The sequence below is a fragment of the Quercus suber genome, unplaced genomic scaffold (genome assembly GCF_002906115.3).
Source record: "Quercus suber isolate HL8 unplaced genomic scaffold, Cork oak 2.0 scaffold_41, whole genome shotgun sequence".
NCBI lineage: Eukaryota > Viridiplantae > Streptophyta > Magnoliopsida > Fagales > Fagaceae > Quercus > Quercus suber.
This window is the reverse complement of record NW_027069506.1, coordinates 694,763-715,081: the sequence shown is the minus strand read 5'-3', so window position 1 is coordinate 715,081 and position 20,319 is coordinate 694,763. Positions and strand designations below refer to the sequence as shown.

Genomic DNA, 20,319 nt, shown 5'->3' with positions numbered 1-20,319 from the left:
TTTTTTTTATGCAAAAAAAATTCATTATTTGCTAGTGAACAATGACTCTTCAGACAAAGAGAGTCACTGACTCACTGTTATCATGACCCCAAAAAAATCTCTATTTTAGTAAAGTTGTAGCTTGCATATGCATCTCAATCCAAAAGGCAAAAATCCTCTCTCAATTAAATCACCTAGTATGATCAATTTAAAGATTTTTCATTTGTGTTAAGATTTAATCCCTTAAGAATATATATTTTTTCATTTTGATATTGTCAATGTTTTCAGTACTTATATTCTGATATGTCATTTTTCATATCTTTCAGATGTGGACACATGTGCACTTGTCTCAAATGTGCTCATGAATTGCAATGGGGTAGTGGAAAGTGTCCAATATGTCGAGCTCCAATAGTGGATGTCGTGCGAGCTTATGTGGATTCATAGATTATTTGTGAATGAATTCATGCTCCACAGGACCACCTTTATTAATAGATCTTAACTTAAAGAAGCGACTTGAAGTTGAAGCATTTAATTTATTTGCCATGTAAATATTGTACAAGAAACTCGTTCAACATCACACATTGTTTCTCTTTTTCAACATATACTCTGTATATGTGTTTTTTTGAAGAGAAATGACGACTAACATGTTCTGATATTCCATCTTTGTATATAGAGTTCTAGTTTTTTTTCTTTTTCTTTTTCTTTTTTTTTGGGGGGGTTTCTTTTCAAAATATCCTCTGCATTGTTCTCCATACAAGGTTGGATTAACAAACGAATGCTTGTTCTGCAGTGGAGAATATCTGTTTTCTTCTTTTATCGTACATTGCAAATACACTTCACATTCAACACTCAACAGTGTTGCAGTTATTTCTATGTTTTTCTTAGGAAATAGCACTATATCCATTCATGCTCTCTCTCTCTCCAAGCCAGTTATGCGCCTGTGATAAGTAATCAACTAAAATAAGAAAAGTTGTAAAAATGAAGCAAGAACCATGCAGGATATCTTAAGTCATAATGGTTGAATATTCCTGCAGAATAATGATTAATGAATCATTGCCAAAGCCACTTTCTTATGGCTTTCATACGAAGTCATTGTGATTTCTCTACTTCAAGAAGCAATGAGTACAAAGGCATGATTGTTTGTACTTCTTAACAATGAAAGGTTGTTAGCCAAGACAGAGAAAAAGGTTCTACAGATTGAAAAGATGTACAGAATTTGTATCCATAGTGAGTAAAATGTACATGGAAAGTGTTTTTTTATTCTTTGTACCAGTAGATAAAACCATTCAGTCACTCATTGCACCATAAATTGTCCAAGACATGCAAGATGTAGACACCTCATTTTCTACCAACCAAAGACTTTGGTCTTTGACCCAATGAGGCGCATAACGATTGTCTACCAGGTATAATTAAAGGTATTCTTTATAGTCTGAAAGTAATCACAACTAACAAGTTCTTGAAAGTTGAAACTATTCAAAGAAGTGATGTTGGAAAATCACCTTTGATCAATCATTTACCTATATATTTTAATAAGTAATGAATTTTTGAGTGAGACTTCTTCATTGGAAAATAGACATCTAGAACTTCAAAATGGATACAAATTTCACCATACTTTAGATCTACAATGAGTGAGATATATCCATTTGAAGTTAAAGTTAACTATGTTGTTAATATTTTTCTTAAAAACTAGTAAACTACATTTTTCTACAATTCTCTTTGTAGTAACGCTAAGCACAATTAAATCCTTATAAAATCTCTACTTTCTATAGAATTCGATTCCATCCTTGCCTCCCAAGTCCCAACTTTTTCAAAAATATTTCATCCTTTGAGTTGTGAGCATTACGTTCAAAAGAGAAGTATAAAATCCCTTTTTATTTTGATGTAACTTTGGTGTTGTGGACTCTGAGGCAGGGGCGGAACAAGGTGGGGCCCAAGGGGCCTGGGCTCCCTATTCTTAAGAGAATATATATATATATATATATAGAGGTATAATTTTTAAAATTTTATATTTAGTCCCCCTCTTTCAAAACTTTTGAGCCCCCTCCCCTACAGTTTTACATTGGTTTATTGTAATAGCATTTGCATCAAGGTATAATTTTTAAAATTTTATATTTAGTCCCCCTCTTTCAAAACTTTTGAGCCCCCTCCCCTACAGTTTTACATTGGTTTATTGTAATAGCATTTGCATCAATTGTAAAATAACATAAGATCCCAAATTTGTCCAATCAACCCCAAAATACACTCACATTAGTTTATGTATTATTGTGTAAAAATACATTTTTACTACAGTAATTATGTAAATTTATACAATTATTATAACACAAATAAATTTTTGTAAAATGATACATAGATTGATGTGAATGTATTTTAGGGTTAATTGAGAAAATTTACACAATTACCATAGCTAAACAAATAAATATTTTAAAAATTATTTAGATTATGAGCAGTAGTTTCAGGGTTTTTTTAAACTTATACTTCCGGCCTCCTTTAATGCGAAATCCTAGGTCCATCCCAGCTCCAAGGAGTCAGTAAAAGAAACTCAAAGAATCTCCAAGCTAGGTCAATTTCACTTTTGTACGTGGGTTCTCCTGTCGAACCCAGGTGCCTTATAGCCTGCCCGTAAGACTGTAACCAAGCTAATCTGCCCCACTAGGGTAGCCTCTGACGACTTTTTTTTCTGATCGATCAACACAAAAATCATATTAAATGTCTATATAATAATTATTGTAGGTATCAATTTTTATATTTAGACAAAGGAGGAGTGATAAAAATTGTGTTATGTTAAATTTTTTTGGGCTTTGCATAGGTTACGGGCTAGTTACCAAAATAACACAATAATGGAATTCCATGTCTTCAGCCAGTATCACACACCAGTACAAATACAACCACCAAAGCCCAAAATAACAGAGTAAGCAAAGCGTGAATGCCCAGCCCACATGGAGATTCAACCCTAATCCAACTCTTGATCTTAAACCCCTATTGTCAACCCAAGACCAAAACCATGCCTACATCATAATTCATACGCCGCCCATAAATACCAAAATTATTTAAACTAGTGGCTAACCCGTGCGATGCACGAAAAAATTTTTAATTTTGAAAAAAAAATCCAACAATGAGCAAATAGACATTTTGTAAGATAGTATTTTTTTTTTAAGTGAATAAATATTTAACTTCTATACTTTTCCATAGTTTAGAAGTGTTGTCTAACATTAAACGTTATTAAGTTGCAAGTGCATAGTTACCAACAATGAGTAAATAGACATTTTGCTAGATAGTATTTTTTTTTTTTTAAATGAAGAAATATTTAACTTCTATACTTTTCCATAGTTTAGAAGTGTTGTCTAACATTAAACGTTATTGAGTTGCAAGTGCATAGTTACTTAAACCTACAAAGTAATTTACAATTCTTAAATTAATAAAACAAAACTCCCAATAGTTATATATACACACACACATACTCAAAACTAATATAAACTGTAAATATATAAACAAAGACCATGATATGAGGAAGACATACCAAGTTTCAAATTTGAGTAGTAACATGACTTTCTCATAGTAATAATAATATAGACAATTCAAAACATAGAACAATATCAAAATTATAATATCTAATTCCATTATCTTTTATGTTGAGTCCAAACAAATAATTAATTGAAATTAATCCAAACAAATAATTAATCAACCAAAAATCATAGCTTTTAATAGGAAAACAAAAAATCACATCAACCTAATTAAATTAAAAGCATTTAAGGTAAAGAATTAAGATCAAACTTCAAAATTTATAGAATCCCCAAATTCTACTTCAAAACCAAAAAAAATTCAACAAATTTATATATAACATACCAAATAAAAATTTATCATTCTCTAGGCTGGAAGACATAGATTTTAGCTTTGATTTTTCTTCAAAAATTAGAGATGTTATTTATTTGCCATGTACAATATAAAAAAAAATAATTAGTAGAAATTTCAACCCAAAAACCAAACCCACAAAAACAATGTCAATATAAATATGGAGATTAACCCAAATACTCAAAAGAAAATCAATTCAAAACATAATATAAAAATAAGATAGAAAGAAAATCTTAAATATAAACAAATATTCACATATGTTGAATTGAAATTTCATTAATAATAACAATATAAAAAAATACGACATAAAATTTATTAATCAAAGAAGAAAGTTGAATTAGATTGCTTTCATTTTTTTTTTTACCATTGACATTGATGTAGACTTCACGTCATCTAACACAACCACTTATTTGACTTCACGTTATAAAATATAACGGTGCAGTCTAAAACCAAAAAACCCCAAAACTTCTCAATAAAGCAATGGTAAATCACATGAAAATCAATTCTAAACATAATAAAACAATAAGATAGAATGAAAATTTCAGGCACATATGAAAGCAAATAAAAAAGACAAAACCTATGTCTTCTTTTTTTTTTTTTTTGCCATGAGTCTCTCTCCTTATTTTTTTAATCTTAAAGTGAAGTTAAATTTAGGGTTTTGAGATGGTAATTACTAGGGTTTTAAGGAGAAAAGAGAGAGTCCTACCAAGAGTCTCTCTCTTTTTTTCTTAATCCTAAAGAGTTTTTTTTTTTTTTTTTGGAAACCTAAAGTGAGTCATTTTTTTTATTTTTTTTTTTTTTTTTTGGAAACCTAAAGTGAGTCATTTTTTTTTTTTAAATTCTAACGTGAGGTATCTTAAAAAATTATAATTAATTTTTAATCTTCAATTTTAAATTATATATAGATAATAATAACGATGTGATAAGCTTTAGAGAGGCCAACAAAATATATCTAATAGAGTTTTACTTAAACTAAACTATTGTAACACTAATAAATATAAGAAGATATAAAACCTAGAATAAAAAGAATCTAAAATAAAAAGAAAAAGAAAATAATGGTGACGTGGAAAATTGTAGGAGTTTTAAAGGTCTCGGTTTTATATAGAATATAGATTAAAATACATAAAATAAGTCAATATTAAAATTTTAAAATATAATAATAAATTAAAATTATAATAAACCTTATATTTTATATATGTTTATATATATATATATATATAAACCCTAGAAAGGCTCTTATATACAGCCTACAAAAGCTCTTAAACCTTGAAAAAATCTGTGCTGCATCTTTCGATTTTATAAAACAACAATGGCTGATTGGTCTAATCTTCATCATGATCTTTTAGTCCTTATTGTCAGACGCATACCTTTGTACGATGATTTTATTGCTTTCGGCGGAGTTTGTCAATCATGGCGATTTTCATTGAAACAATATTCTACGAGTCAAAGAATACCAAAGACTCCATGTCTTATTCTTGCAGAAAAAGAGGGCAGCAGCTACTTGCGTGGCTTCTTCAGCCTCAACCTCAGCCCCTCCAAAGGCATAGGAGGCATGACTCGCCAAGTCCTGTTACCACAAGCTTATGGGAAGATGTGCTTTTCATCACAAGGATGGCTTATTACCATAGGAAAAAACCTCAGGATTAAGCTTTTGCACCCCTTTTTGCGGCTTCAAATAAAGCTTCCTCACATGAGAACTCTCTTTCATCAAAAGATTAAACACCTTGATAAACCTGTTACCTGGTCGTATGCCGCTTTTTTTGACAAGATTGTGTTATCAGCGAGCCCATCTGAGACATCAGACTATGTTGTCATGGCCATATATGGGGCTTATGAAAAGCTTGCCTTTTGCCGACATGGAGATAAGTCTTGGACCAAAATTAGAACAAAATTTCCATTCTTGGAGTGTTTTTTGGATGTTGTTTACTATAACAACAACAACAAATTTTATTGTGTTGATAATCAGGGAGGAGTTTTTGCATGTGACATTAGAAGCCCGGATCCTGGTTTAACAAGTACCCCAGTGACAACTCTTCCTGAGGAACTAGCTCACCGAATTAGTGATGTAGCACTGTTTTACCTGGTAGAATCGTCAGAAACTTTGTTGCTAGTTTCACAGCAACTGGATCTATTAGTACCCCCTGTAGGGGGGGTAGGGATTAACGAATACTGGACCAAGGGGTTCATAGTTTTTGAGGTGGGCTTAGACGGCAGGGAGTGGAAGGAGTTGAAGAGCTTGGACAATAGAGCCCTTTTCTTGGGACATAACTCTTCCATATCTGTTGAGGCATTTGATTACTCGGGTTGCAGTCCTAATTGCATTTACTTTACAGATAGTTTCAGTGACTCATCAAATATGCGGATACCCGGTGGAGGAGGGAGAGATATGGGCATCTACAACATGCTAGATGGAAGTATCCAACCATGCTATCCAGGCCAATCTCGTTCTAACGTAACGCCACCTATGTGGGTTGTGCCTAGTTTAGGAATGACCAACTCTCTTTCAAAGGTTGCACCTTTGGTCTAAACTATAATTATATAGACTTTGCACTTTTATCTATGTTTTTCTTTTAGTTTTTTTTAGCATTGGATTTGGGTAGTTTATATAAATTTTAATTTATTTAATTTTCTTGACTAATTCAATAATTCTCATTACTAATTCTCTTCTCTTGAGTCTGATTATTTTAAATGGCCTAGGCCTAAGGCCCCACAACAAAATTAAAAAAAAAAAATTCCTATTAAAAAAATGCCTCATTTTCCTTTCCAAAATGCCCAAAAATTTATAAAAATATAACATTTTTTAAATAATTGATTCTTTTTTTAAGAGTGATGCTAAAGATATCACATATTTTTCTATAGGTTTAATTGATATATCACCAATTACATAAAAAAGTAATTAAAATCCAAATAAATTAAGTTGTTAAAACTCATCAATTACAATCATTATTATATTATATTGTGAACATTTTGTAATATCTTTAGTATTTTTTTTCATTTCTAACAAGGCTTCCAAAATAGGAGACCAATAGAAATTTTAACCAATTGAAACCCTAAAATGTTTCAAAAAATATGCTGCAAATGTGATAGATCAACAATGACGGCTAATCTCCTCCAATAGTTTGAGACCTTAATTTCTGTAAACTAATCTCCTACAAAGCCACACACCAAATAATATCTATCTCTTTCTCTTAAAAAGAATATATAAAATTAAAATTTAGATTACAATTGTACTTAACTATGCATAGTTATATATCCAAGTTAAAGGAAGTTTTTTTTTTTAAATAATATTTTTTTAGTTCTTTTTTAGTAAATTTATAGTTCAACAATGATATTTAATCCTCTATATGAAATTAACCTTAGTTTAGTTAGTATATATTATTCATCAATTTCTGTATTTACATAAAACTAGTCTTAATTTAATTGGTATTATACAATTTTATATAATTAATATGTACATATAGAAATTAATGCCCCATATAAAATTTTCGCCTTAGCCCCCAAATTTTCTTGAGCTGGCCCTGATTTTATATTGGCAATTTCTATACATGGTTTGCACGGCGAACTAATATGTTTTATTTGGTGAGGAAATGTAAAGGAGGTATTATTATTTTTGCAAGAGATATACTAACAGGTGTTGTTTGTACTTTTTAACAATGAAAGGTAACAATGGCCAAGACAGAGAAAAAGGTTCTACAGATTGAAAAGATGTACAGAATTTGTATCCATAGTGAATTTGTATCCATAGTGAGTAAAATGTACATGGAAAGTGTTTTTTTATTCTTGTACCAGTAGATAAAACCATTCTGTCATTCATTGCACCATAAATTGTCTAAGACATGCAAGATGTAGACACTTAATTTTCTACCAACCAAAAACTTAGGTCTTTGACCCCAATGAGGAGCATGACAAATGTCTACCACTTATAGCTAAAGATATTTTTTTTATAGTTTGAGAGTAATCACAACTAACAAGTGTTTCAAAGTTGAAACTATTCGAAGAGGTGTTGTTGGAAAATCACCTTTAATCAATCATTTACCTATATATTTTAAAACGTAATGAATTTTTGAGTGAGACTTGTTCATTGGAAAATAGACATCTAGAACTTCAAAATGGATACAAATTTCACCATACTTTAGATTTACAATGAGCGAGATATATCTCTTTGAAGTTAAAGCAACTATTTTGCCAATGTTTTTCTTAAAAACTAGTAAACTAAATTTTTCTTCAGTTCTCTTTGTAGTAATGCTAAGCACAATATAATTCTTTTAAAATCTCCACTTTCTATAGCATTCGATTCCATCCTTGCCTGCCAAGTCCCAACTTTTTCAAAAATATTTCATCCTTTGAGTTGTGAGCATTACATTCTAAAGAGAAGTATAAAATCCTTTTTTATTTTGATGTAACTTTGGTGTTGTAGACTCCGAGGTAGGGGCGGAACTAGGTGGCCCCAAGGGGCTAGAGCTCCCTATTCATAAGAGGAAAAAAAAGATATATATATATATATATAGAGAGAGAGAGAGAGAGAGAGAGGTATATTTTTAAAAATTTTATATTTAGGCCCCCTTTTTCAAAACTTTTGAGCCTCCTCCCCTACAATTTTACATTGATTTCATTGTAATAGAATTTGCATCAATTGTAAAATAACAATAAGACCCCAAATTTGTCCAATTAATCAACCCAAAAATACACTCACATTAGTTTATGTATCATTGTGCAAAAATATATTTGTACTACAGAAATTGTGTAAATTTACACAATTACTATAGCATAAATGTATTTTGCAAATTTATACAATTATTATAACACAAATGAATTTTTGTACAATGATACATAGACTGATGTGAATATATTTTGGAGTTAATTGAGAAAATTTACACAATTACAATAGATATACAAATGAATGTTTTAGAAATTATTTAGACTAGTCGCAGACCCACGCAATGTGTGGGAATATACAACTATTTTGTATCGTAGTATAATGTATACTTTTATTCTATAAAACGTATTGGACATATTATTTTTAAAATTATTTTTCATCTCTCCATCTCTACAAATATATCATTCTATTATTTTGAGTTTTATTTTTTCTTTGAAAAACTTAGGTGCATTTGATTGATATTATTCCATTATTGTTTTTGAGATAAGAGATAGAAATACTATTTTTTTTCAAGTGATCTATATTATTCAAACTTTTGTATAGCGTGTTATGATTTTTTTTTCTACAACTAAAATTTTAAGTTCCAAAATTAATTATATGAATTTCTTATTCTCTTAAGAAGACTATCATGATAACCAAACCTCATCACAAATTTATAATGGATATTACTCAAATAATTTATAGAAACATTCAAATACATAATCATCCCACTTCTAAAATATCTAAAAATTAATTCAAACCAAAACTATAAGAGGGATAGAGAGTACATGTGATAAATAACTCAAAAAACACACCACCAAAGTGGATCCACAAGTAGAGACGAAAAAAAAATCATCAATCTAAATTAGAGTTGCAAGAAAAAATTAATAAGAGAGAGAGAGAGAGAGAGAGAGAGAGAGAGAGAACAAAATTATAGAAAAGAAGATGTGTAGAAGAATATTCAAAAGAAAATGTATAGTTGTAAACACCAAATTGTCTAAGTCATGCTATGTAATAGAATAACATTAAATCATTTTGTAATTTTATAGGATACATGTAACAAACAAAGAAAATTAAAATATAACCAAATCATATCAACTTAAAGTAGAGTTAAACATAAAAATTCATCAATCTAGAGAATTAAACATCCACCAAAAGAAAGAATATATATATATATATATGTGGAGAGAGAGAGAGAGAGAGAGAGAGAGAGAGAGAGAGTATTTACCTTTTGGTGTGAACAAAATACGGATTGAATGGAAGAGAAAATAACAACTTTTTATAGTAAAAAAAAATGGGGAGAAAAAGAGTCAAAATAAAAGGAAGATGAATGGATAGAGAAATTGTAAGGTTAAGAAAACATTATGGTGAATGAACAACCAATGAACATATACTCATGCTTGATGTTGAATATTTGGTGTAAATGTCTTTTCTTTTTTTCTTTTTCTTTTTTGGGGAAGGAAGTGTGGTTGGTTTTAATGGGCAGTTGCAAATGCATAATTGAATTTAGCCTGTAAGAGTGATTTCTATTTATTAATAAAAATGGTATTTTTTTTTTCTTTTGTTTGTTGTTTTGTTGTGTAATGGATGGTTATAGATGCAGAATTGTCCATGAACATATGCTTATGCTTGGTGTTCAATGTTATCCTATTAAATTCTAGGACTATTAATTGTGAATGCAAATAGTTAGCCAGTTGGGTTTTAATTGAGTAAATGGAGAAGGTGAATGGGTTGTGGTTAGCTCAGTCATTTTGGAGAGGATTCTACAAAATTTATCCCCAAAAAAATGGGGAAGGTGAAAAATAAGAAAACATTCATTGGATAGTTGAGAGCAATTGAAAATTTATAGTGTTAAAAATAACATAGTTGATTGTAAGGGTGGCAATTGAAGGGTTTGAACTTGAAAAGAGCTAATTGGGTTCAAAGGGGAAAATGAAGAGTTGAGAATTGGAAAACGGCTGAATTAATGGTGAATTAGATTTAATGAGTTAGAGAATGTATACAATTGCACTATTTATTTATATATTAATATTGTTTAAAAAAATGAAAAAAAAAAAAAAGAATATGACATGGCCGATGATGTGGCTCAACTAGAGCATAACAATAATAAATGCTACACTTCAGCTTTTAGATATATATAGATATAGATATAGATATGAGTAGTGGTTTCAGGATTTTTTTAAAACTTATACTTCGGCCCCCTTTAATGTAAAATCCTAGGTTCGTCCCAGCTCCGAGGAGTTAGTGAAAGAAACTTAAAGAATCTCCAAGCTAGGTTAGTTTCACTTTTATGATTCTTTCCATCTTCACTTAAATTATATTGACATATCTTTTCTTTTGATGTTCTTCTTTTGTTATGAATGATTGCTTTCCAGTATGGAATGATTAGAGTTAAGCTCTTATTTGCACAGGAAAGAATCCTGTATGTTTGAAGGGTCCAATTAACGAGGTGCCTTTAGATAATTTGTTAATAGACAATTTTAGGAAAATTTTGATATCACTTTATTGAAAATATAAAAAAATGTAAAAAAAAATGACTTTTTTCTTTTCGCATAAATACTTTTAAAAATATATTTCCTAAACCAATGAACTTTTTTTTTTTAGAAACTTAAACCAATAAACTTAGGAAATCCATTAACTTTCAGATGTTTGAAACACCAAATAAATGATTCAGTTTTTTAGAAGATTAGAAGATTTTGAAAAAAAAAAAAAAATTTGGAAAGGATGCACAAACATGCCTAAGCATGTGCAATCATACTCGAAGCGTGTGTATCTTTAACAATGTAGGCATTTTCTCACTTAAATTGAAGCCTAAAAGTTATTTTTTTTATTTTGTCTATCTACTTTTTTAAATACATTTTTCAACGTTTTTTTTCTATTCCTTTTTTTTTATTATTATAGAAGAATCCCATTTAAATATGTATCTTTATTCTTTTGCTCATTAGTTCAAATACATTTTATTCTTTCTTTATTTTTTTTTATGCAAAAAAAATTCATTATTTGCTAGTGAACAATGACTCTTCAGACAAAGAGAGTCATTGACTCACTGTTATCATGACCCCAAAAAAATCTCTATTTTAGTAAAGTTGTAGCTTGCATATGCATCTCAATCCAAAAGGCAAAAATCCTCTCTCAATTAAATCACCTAGTATGATCAATTTAAAGATTTTTCATTTGTGTTAAGATTTAATCCCTTGGATTATGTTAATTAAGACTCATTGATCACTTTCCATATTTGACTTGATATAATTTTAATTTTATTTCGTAAAGTAACTTTCCATACTTGATTAGATTAGATTTTATTTCATTTATTTTTTTTTCTTTAATTGATTAATTAACTCTACTGTGGGGAGTCCGAGGACCGAGGAGGGTGAGAAACGGTATTTCCACCGATTCATCTGTAAAGCACCTCTGAACTGAAAAGAGGATAGGAAAGGTGCATAATGTCACAAGAGTGCCTGAGTAGGTGAAGTAGTCTTCCTGGAAAGGGCTAAGGCAGTGGAAAGATAGTTCCTGAAAAAGGTTACTTACCACCTCCGCATTGAATGCATGGCAACCACCTTATCAATTGCATTAATGAGGAAATGACACCTGAACAGTAGATTCATAGTTAAGCAACCCCTTCTACCACCTTCAGCAGAACTTGGATATGACAAGTGTCCAAAGAAAAGCCTGGAAATATACAAGTGGAGGGCCAGGATGGAAGGAAGAAAGATTATATAAGGGAGGAGAACCTCTCAGATCGAGGGATGCTGAATTTTTGGAGAAGAAAGCATAATTAAGAGGATAGGAACGAACACAGTACAAAGGAGTTGAAGGTAGAACTTGTACAAATTTATGTATAAGAACACATCCTTGGGTTTGCCCGAAGGCTGCATTAATCTTAAATTACTCTTTGGAATCATTCTACTCTGTTAATCTTCGAATCTTCAACCTTAATTCTAAATTTAATTCAACTCACACTAAAGTCATTTTCTCACTCTCCATACAAATTATACTTGTGGGGCCAGAAAGTCAGGTAGTCTCGGCCCACTTCAAACCAGGCCTAGAGACCCATGCCGAGGATGCATGTAGGGTCCGAGGATAAAAGTACGATGTCCAGCCCCCAAGGAACAGGTTCGAGGACGACCCCATCCTCGGACATCCGAGACCTTAGAAGTACACGAGCACCACACCACCAAAGAGGGGTCTTCTTGAATATCCGAGGAGGAAAGGGCAAGTGCCACGCGTCGACAACGGGAGCACGGTGGAGGAGCAAGTCTAAGGCGAGCTGTCACCTCCACATTAAATGCCCACAACTAACGTCCTAGCCGCATTAATGAGAAGGGGATTACAGAACAGTGTTGCCTTGGTTGCCGCAACCCATAGGAAGAATGAGAAGGTGGCTGATGGGACAGGTACTCAAGTGGTGGCCTAGTTGCTCAACAAATGTAGGGTTGTGATCAATGGGGAAAGGAGTATATAATGTAAGGGACCCCTCTTAAGGGGAGGGGGTTGGAAAGAAGGAGGAAAGGAGGAAGTCATAAGAACCGCAAGCTCGCCGGAGAAAGGTCGAGGAGCATCATTGTTCACGTCCATCTGAGAACTACCACGCATGGTCGTTGCACCTCTTACTAGGGCCTAGTTCTTAACCCCGCTCTCTACAAATTAGTTGCAGGGCTAGCTGGGCTTAGGTCCACTCCCGTAACACATAGGGAGGCCTAAACTTGGTCCCTACAATACTGTTTTGGGCTTAATTTGAGGGAAGGGGCTTCATTATTCTCAATGGACTTGGACTATCAAAATTCTAACACTAACAATTGGCACCGTCTGTGAAAAATTTTGCTTGTGACTTTGTTAAGTCGTGGCTAATCAGGAGCAGAACAAGGAGGAATCAATTTGGTTCTCAACGGGAGGACCATTTTGTTAACTCGGAACCAAGGAAGGATAAGGAGAATAACCCCACACCCAGCGTTATGGTGGAAACACAACATACAGAACATACTGAAAGGAGTCATTCAAGGACTAGGAGCCGTGTTTCGCATGAGTAGGAAACACGGGATTTAAAATGCAAGATTGATCATCTGCGTAAAAAGTTGCATCGAGGAACATGACAGAGAAATTCCACACCACCATTAAGTAAGGAATCCAAAAAACACAGGGATCGATCCTATCGCCCCAAATCTAGGACTCCTCCTACTGAATCTTTTTCTGCCTCCTCTCGTTTGGATAAATTTGAGAGGCACAAGAACAAGCATGGCGAAGGCTCATCTCATCGAAGTAGGGGTAGGGGGAATGATGCAATAAGCAAAGCACTTCGTCAGATTTCAAAGTCACCTTTGTAAGAAGAATTGACAGAGCCAAGCCCTCCTACCGCTTTACTCAGCCTATGTTCACCATTTACAATGGAATGACTAATCCTGTAAAGCATGTGAGCTATTTTAACTAGAGGATGGCTGTCCATTCCAGGAATGAGGCTCTTATGTACAGAGTTTTCCCTTCTAGCCTCGGGCCCATGGCTATGCGATGGTTTGACGCATTGGAAGAAGGTTCAATAGGATCTTTCGAGGAGTTGACTCAAGCGTTTGGGGCTAGATTTGTAACGTGTAGTAAAGTTCCTAAACCCTTAGATTCTTTGTTGTCTATGGCGATAAGGGAGGGTGAAACTCTTAATACCTACTTGAACAAATATTGGGAAACATTTAACGAAATAGATAAGGATTTTGAAGACGTGGCAGTAAGGACTTTTAAGGTGGGGCTTCCAACAGAGCATAAGTTAAGGAAGTCATTGACAATGAAACCTGCTCGTAATATGCACCAACTTAGGGATCGCATTGATGAGCATAAACGGGTAAAGGATGATCAAACCCAAGGAAAGGGCAAAGCCAAAGCCTTCCCAGAAAAGAGGGATCCTCGGGCAAGGGGATATAATAATAATCGTCCTAGGAGGGATTTTCCCAATCAATCATCGGGAACAAGCGCTCAAGTGGTCAACTCAGTATTTAAAAAGCTAGTTTATCAAATCTTAGAGAAGATAAAGAATGAGCCATACTTTAAATGATCCAATAAAATGGGTGGAGACCCTTCCAAAAGAAACCAGAGCCTTTATTATCACTATCACCAAGAGACAGGACATACAACAAAGGATTGCAGAACATTGCGTGATCATTTGGGCCAGTTGGTGAAGGCAGGGAAGTTGAAGCAGTTTTTGCACTAACCTACAGGACAATCAGAACAGTTTGTGGCCGGGTATCAAAGAGATGGAATTCCTTGGCCAGCCCTAGGCACAATTAACATAATTTTTGCTACACCCCGAGGCAACATCAGTTCGTACTCAAGAGTCATGTCCATGGCATCAAACCTCGATGTGGAGGACAAAGCCCAAGTGTCTAAAAGGGCTAAAATGATGGCCGTGCTAACTTTGGGTTTCTCGGAGGAAGATAAGGAAGGAACATTTCAACTTCACGATAATGCCTTAGTGGTAACCCTGCGGATCGGTGGATATGATGTGAAGAGGGTCCTTGTGGACCAAGGAAACGGAGCAGGGATTATGTACCTAGATTTGTATAGGAGATTGAAGCTCATGCCCAAGGGCTTGCAGAAATATAATTTGTCGTTGGTTGGCTTTGATGGAAGAATGGTAATCCCCCGTGGGATGATCTGACTACCTGTGCAAGCTGGGGACGAAGAGGTACAAGTCAACTTCATCGTGGTGGAAGCCTATTCTCCTTATACTACTATTCTAGCAAGGCCTTGGCTTCATGCTATAAGGGCAGTATCGTCTACCTTGCATATGAAGGTCAAATAACTCACGCAGGGACAAGTAGGGGAATTGGTAGGAAATCAAGCAATGGCTAGACAATGTTTGGTAGCAGTTGTTAGGTAGCACTTCATGGATCAAGTTCTAGAGGGGAAGGAACAGGTCCCATAGCAACTACATAACCCTTCCATATCTGTTGAGACATTTGATTTCTTGGGTTACAATCCTAATTGCATTTACTTTACGGATAGTGTGGTACCTGGTGGAAGAGGGAGAGATATGAGCATCTACAACATGCTAGATGGAAGTATCCAACCATGCTATTTAGGCCAATCTCGTTCTAGCACAACACCACCTATGTGGGTTGTGCCTAGTTTAGGAATGACCAACTCTCTTCCAAAGGTTACACCTTCGCTCTAAACTATAATCATATAGACTTTGCACTTTATCTATGTTTTTCTTTTAGTTTTTTTAGCATTGGATTATATAAATTTTAATTTTTTTGACTAATTCAATAATTCTCATTACTACTTTTCTTCTCTTGAGTCTTATTTATTTTAAATGAATGATATATTTCTCTCTTTTTGATTCATACATTAATGATATATTTCTCTTTCTAATTACTTTGTTGCAATGATATATATGTTGTTGCAAAAAACAATTTATTGCAACGATGTATTTGTTGTAATAAATAATGTTTTATATTTGCCATTACAATAAATTATAAAATAATTAATATTAAGTTATTGCAATGATGTATTCGTTTCATGTTTGTTATTGCAATAGATTGAAAAATAAATGATATAAAATTATTACAATGATGTCTTCATTGCAATAAAGTATCACTTTGAAATTTTTGTTGTAATAGATTGTTAAAATATTTGGTATCAAGTTATTGTAACAATATTTTTATTTTAAGTTATTGCAACAAATTTTCTTAATGTAATACCGATAATTTTAACTTATTGCAACTAATTATTGTAAATGCGATAGTTTGCTACTTTTAAGTTATTATTACAATGATTTTTAACTTGATAAACAAATGAATTTTCATGTGGGTTGAAGAACACAAAAGGATGACATAAACACATCACAAATAAATAAGAATATTATATATATATATATATCACTACCTATTGACCTTCTTCTTCTTCTACTTCTTCTGCTTCTTATGGGTTCACTTGTTGTGGATCTAGGGCTGGATTAGCTAGGGTTGGGGGAGAAGGATCACAGCAGAAAGAAATATTGAACAAATATGTTTAAAAATAAGTTTGCTTACTCATACAAGTGAAAAAAAAAATGGAAAGAAAATTCAAATAAGAAAATTATGATGTTACCTTGTGGTTGGCCTGCTTGGTCTTGTTGTTGCTAGGCTGGAGGTGGAGCTGGAGGTGCGTGAGAATCTTGCTTGTGCACTTGAAGGATAGCATTAGTAAGGAACACATTAGTACAAATGTTACATTCGTAGTGGTAACGTTTGTGCATAGCATTGTTATGTTCATTTAAAGCTCTCGCGTTGTTAAAAGACTAGTGACAATTGCAGCAAACAACTCGATCATCATCCATGGTGAAACTTGGGAGTGGGAGGAGAGGAAAGAGAGTGGGAGAAGATTTTTCTTTGCTGGACTTTAGGGAGCAAGAAGAGAGTAGGGAATTTTTTCCCCCTTCTCCATTAACAATTACGTTTAGAATTGATTAGGAAAATGTGTTTTAGTCCTATCAACATCGATGTCCAATTAGACCTTCAACTCTACAAAGAAATTTCATCATTCTCATTTATATATCAAAGGTTTAGAGAAATAACAATTTATTTGATATAACAATATTAGAATAAAATAGTGCTAATATAAGATAGCTATTTTTTTTTTTATTATAAACATTATAAATATAAGCTATTTGCTTCTTCACTAGCTTAAACTTAATTAGCTTTTTGGTAGAATCATTATATATATGGCATTTTGGTCCTCATTACAAAATGTGATTAATGATATATTTCTCTTTTTAATTACTTTGTTGCAATGATATATATGTTGTTGCGAAAATCAATTTATTGCAACGATGTATTTGTTGTAATAAATAACATTTTATATTTGTCATTGCAATAGATTATAAAATAATTAATATTAAGTTATTGTAATGATGTATTTGTTTCATGTTTGTTATTGCAATATATTGAAAAATAATTGATATAAAATGATTACAATGATGTCTTTATTGCAATAAAGTATCCCTTTGAAATTTTGTTGTAATAGATTGTAAAAATAATTGGTATCAAGTTATTGTAACAATATTTTATTTTAAGTTATTGCAACAAATTTTCTTAATGTAATACTAATAATTTTAAGTTATTGCAACTAATTATTGTAAATGTGATAGTTTGCTACTTTTAAGTTATTATTACAACGATTTTTAACTTGATGAACAAATGAATTTTCATGTAGATTGAAGAGTACAAAAGGATAACATAAACATATCACAAATAAATAAGAATATTATATATATATATATATTATGATGTTACCTTGTGGTTGGCTTGCTTGGTCTTGCTGTTGCTGGCCATGGGTTGGAGGTGGAGGTGGAGTTGGAGGTGCATGAGAGTCTTGTTTGTGCACTTGAAGGATTGCATCAGTATAGAACACGTTGTAACAAATGTTACATTGGTAATGGAAATTTTTGTGCACCATACGGTTATGTAATCGTAAAGCTTTCGAATTGTCAAATAACGAAAACGACTAGCGACAATAGTAGCAAAAAGCTTGACCATCATCCATGGAAACTAGAGAGTGGGAGGAGAGGAAAGAGTGTGGGAGTATAGATTTTTCTTTGCAAGGAGCAAGAGGACTAGAGGAGAGTAGGGATTTTTTTTTTTCTCTCCATTAATAGCTGAACCCTAGATCTAAGCCCCTATAGTGAGGAAGCGGACTGAGAGCATCCACAAGCAAACTTATCATCTATTTTGCATAAATAAATAAATAAAACTACTTTTTTTATTTTACGTATCCATTTTTACAAAATATCAACATCAGTCCATTTATTATACACTATATTTTATATAAATAATAAAAAATAAACATTAACCTATTAAGATCTCTTTACTTTTTATCCATGCTTGCATTGTGAAACATCACGGGAGTGTGTGAACATCCTATGAATATCAAATTGAGCTCATAATTTAAGTAGCACTAAAAACAAAATACATTTTTTTTTTTTTAGAATGAAAAAACAAAATACTTTATTGAATGAGATGGAGCTATTATCATAGTCACCAAGTTAATTTAAAAAAAGGGATGAGTAGCTTTATTATTTGGTATTTTTAAAGGAACCAAAAATGCAATAATCTAGGTCAACATCTGTTCAATGTTTAAATCTAGCATATTACTTGATTTATGCACAAATTCTTTTGTGGTTTCAAATTGGGAAGTTAACTGATTCGGTACGTTTATTAGTGGTAATACACATTCAATTTTCAGTAAAGGTTTATTTTTTAAATTCTATCTAAAGGCAAAGTTATCATTAATTTATGATATCAATCATGTTTTCTGTGGAGACAGCTAGTGGTGCAATCTTGCATACAGATACATTATAATGAAAACAGAATTATTGGTCTTTCATTTTTTTTGTTATCTGATTTGTACTTATAAAAAAAATGACAACTGAGAAGTAACATGAACATAAATTATTAATTTTAACTAACATAAAATAATAAAAATCTATAGGTTAAGAAATTATTACACTTTTCAAGCTTGTGCTCTTTTATATTTCTAAATTGCATCCGTTGATTGATAAATTGAAATTTACACCATCAAATATTCGGACAAAATCAATGTGTGCCTTCCATCAACATTCATTAAAATCTAGCAGCTAATCCATCCAAAAATTACATTTAGAATACAAAATAGCAAAACAATGTGGTTTTAGGAGGGTTAATGGCAGAACACAAATAACAAGTTACAACACCCCACTTCAAATTCATAAACTCAAAAATAGGAACATAACAATTTGAAACATCATGAAATCATAAAGCCCTTTTCTTCAATTCCGCACATATTCCCAACACTCCAAACAACAATTTATTCTAGTTTTTAGGAAAACAGTAACTCACATAATGCATCGCCCTAAAAAATGTAACAAAAGAACTCCAATTTTTTATTTTTATAGAAATAAAGCTTCAATTGAAAAAAAAAAAAAAAAAGAGGGGGGGGGGGGAGGGCTGGGATGCATGGACGCGACAAAATGCCCACCACACTCGCGTCCAATGCGACGTCGCATGAGGGACGCCGCTACCTGCTCGTCAGTGCCGCGTCCAGCTTTTTTTTTTTTTTTTTTTTTTCGTTTCATGACGCAGGCCGACTTGCGCTGACGCGAGCAGATGCATGCTGAATCGGGCTAATTCACGCCGACTCGAGCCGTATCGGGCAAAACCGCCGAAATGTCAAAATTCAAAAAAAAAAAAAATTGCAAAATCTTCTTCTCTTTCTCTCTCTGTCTTGTTTTCTTGCCTCTACTCAATCTAGATGTTGGTAAATGGTTTAAGAAAACTAAAGAAAGGTTTAAAAAAAAAAAAGTTATGAACTGGGAAGTTGGAGTGACAGAAGAAACGAAGGTTAAGAAGACGAAAGAAGAAAAAATATGTAGAAGTAAAAGGCTGACTTGGTGTAGAGATTTTTTTTAAAGGTGTGGTGTAGATTAAGTTTTAGGAATGGAAGCCTTGGGAAATAAAATTTTTTTTAAAAAAAAAAAAAAAAGTTAAAGTTGATATTCTAATGAGACCAAACGTGATGTGTTGTTAACTTGTTGGCACTGGAGTGACAGGGTGAATGGAGAGAATAAAAAGAAAAAGATTTTAAACTTGTGGGTTGTATTTAATTTATGAACATCATGTTTTAGTTATTATTTATTATTATTTTTAAATTTGGTATTTGTTTATATAATGTGAAAAAGTATGCTTAGCAATATATTAAAAATATAAATAAAAATATTTTTATAAATTTTTTAATCGCCGCACCCGCACCCAAGTTTTTCAAAAATTGCCGAGTCCCGCACCCGCACCCGCACCCACACCTGCACCCGTACCCACACCCGCAAACGCACCCGTGCTTCATAGGAAGAGGGATGG

General features: G+C 32.5%; 2 protein-coding genes across 2 annotated transcripts; both read left to right on the top strand.

Moving 5' to 3' along the window:
- Positions 1–5,137: 5,137 nt before the first annotated feature.
- Positions 5,138–6,355, top strand: LOC112030834 (F-box protein At2g26160). Its single transcript, XM_024063497.1, has one exon. It carries the CDS (start codon positions 5,138–5,140, stop codon positions 6,353–6,355), a length of 1,218 nt encoding a protein of 405 aa, XP_023919265.1.
- Positions 6,356–13,895: 7,540 nt separating this feature from the next.
- Positions 13,896–14,504, top strand: LOC111984100 (uncharacterized). The gene has a single exon (XM_024015724.1). The coding sequence runs from the start codon at positions 13,896–13,898 to the stop codon at positions 14,502–14,504; it is 609 nt and encodes a 202-aa protein (XP_023871492.1).
- Positions 14,505–20,319: the final 5,815 nt, after the last annotated feature.

Excerpts from the sequence above, each read along its gene's own strand:
- LOC112030834 (XM_024063497.1), top strand. The coding sequence starts at position 5,138 with ATGGCTGATTGGTCTAATCTTCATCATGATCTTTTAGTCCTTATTGTC.
- LOC111984100 (XM_024015724.1), top strand. The coding sequence starts at position 13,896 with ATGGCTGTCCATTCCAGGAATGAGGCTCTTATGTACAGAGTTTTCCCT.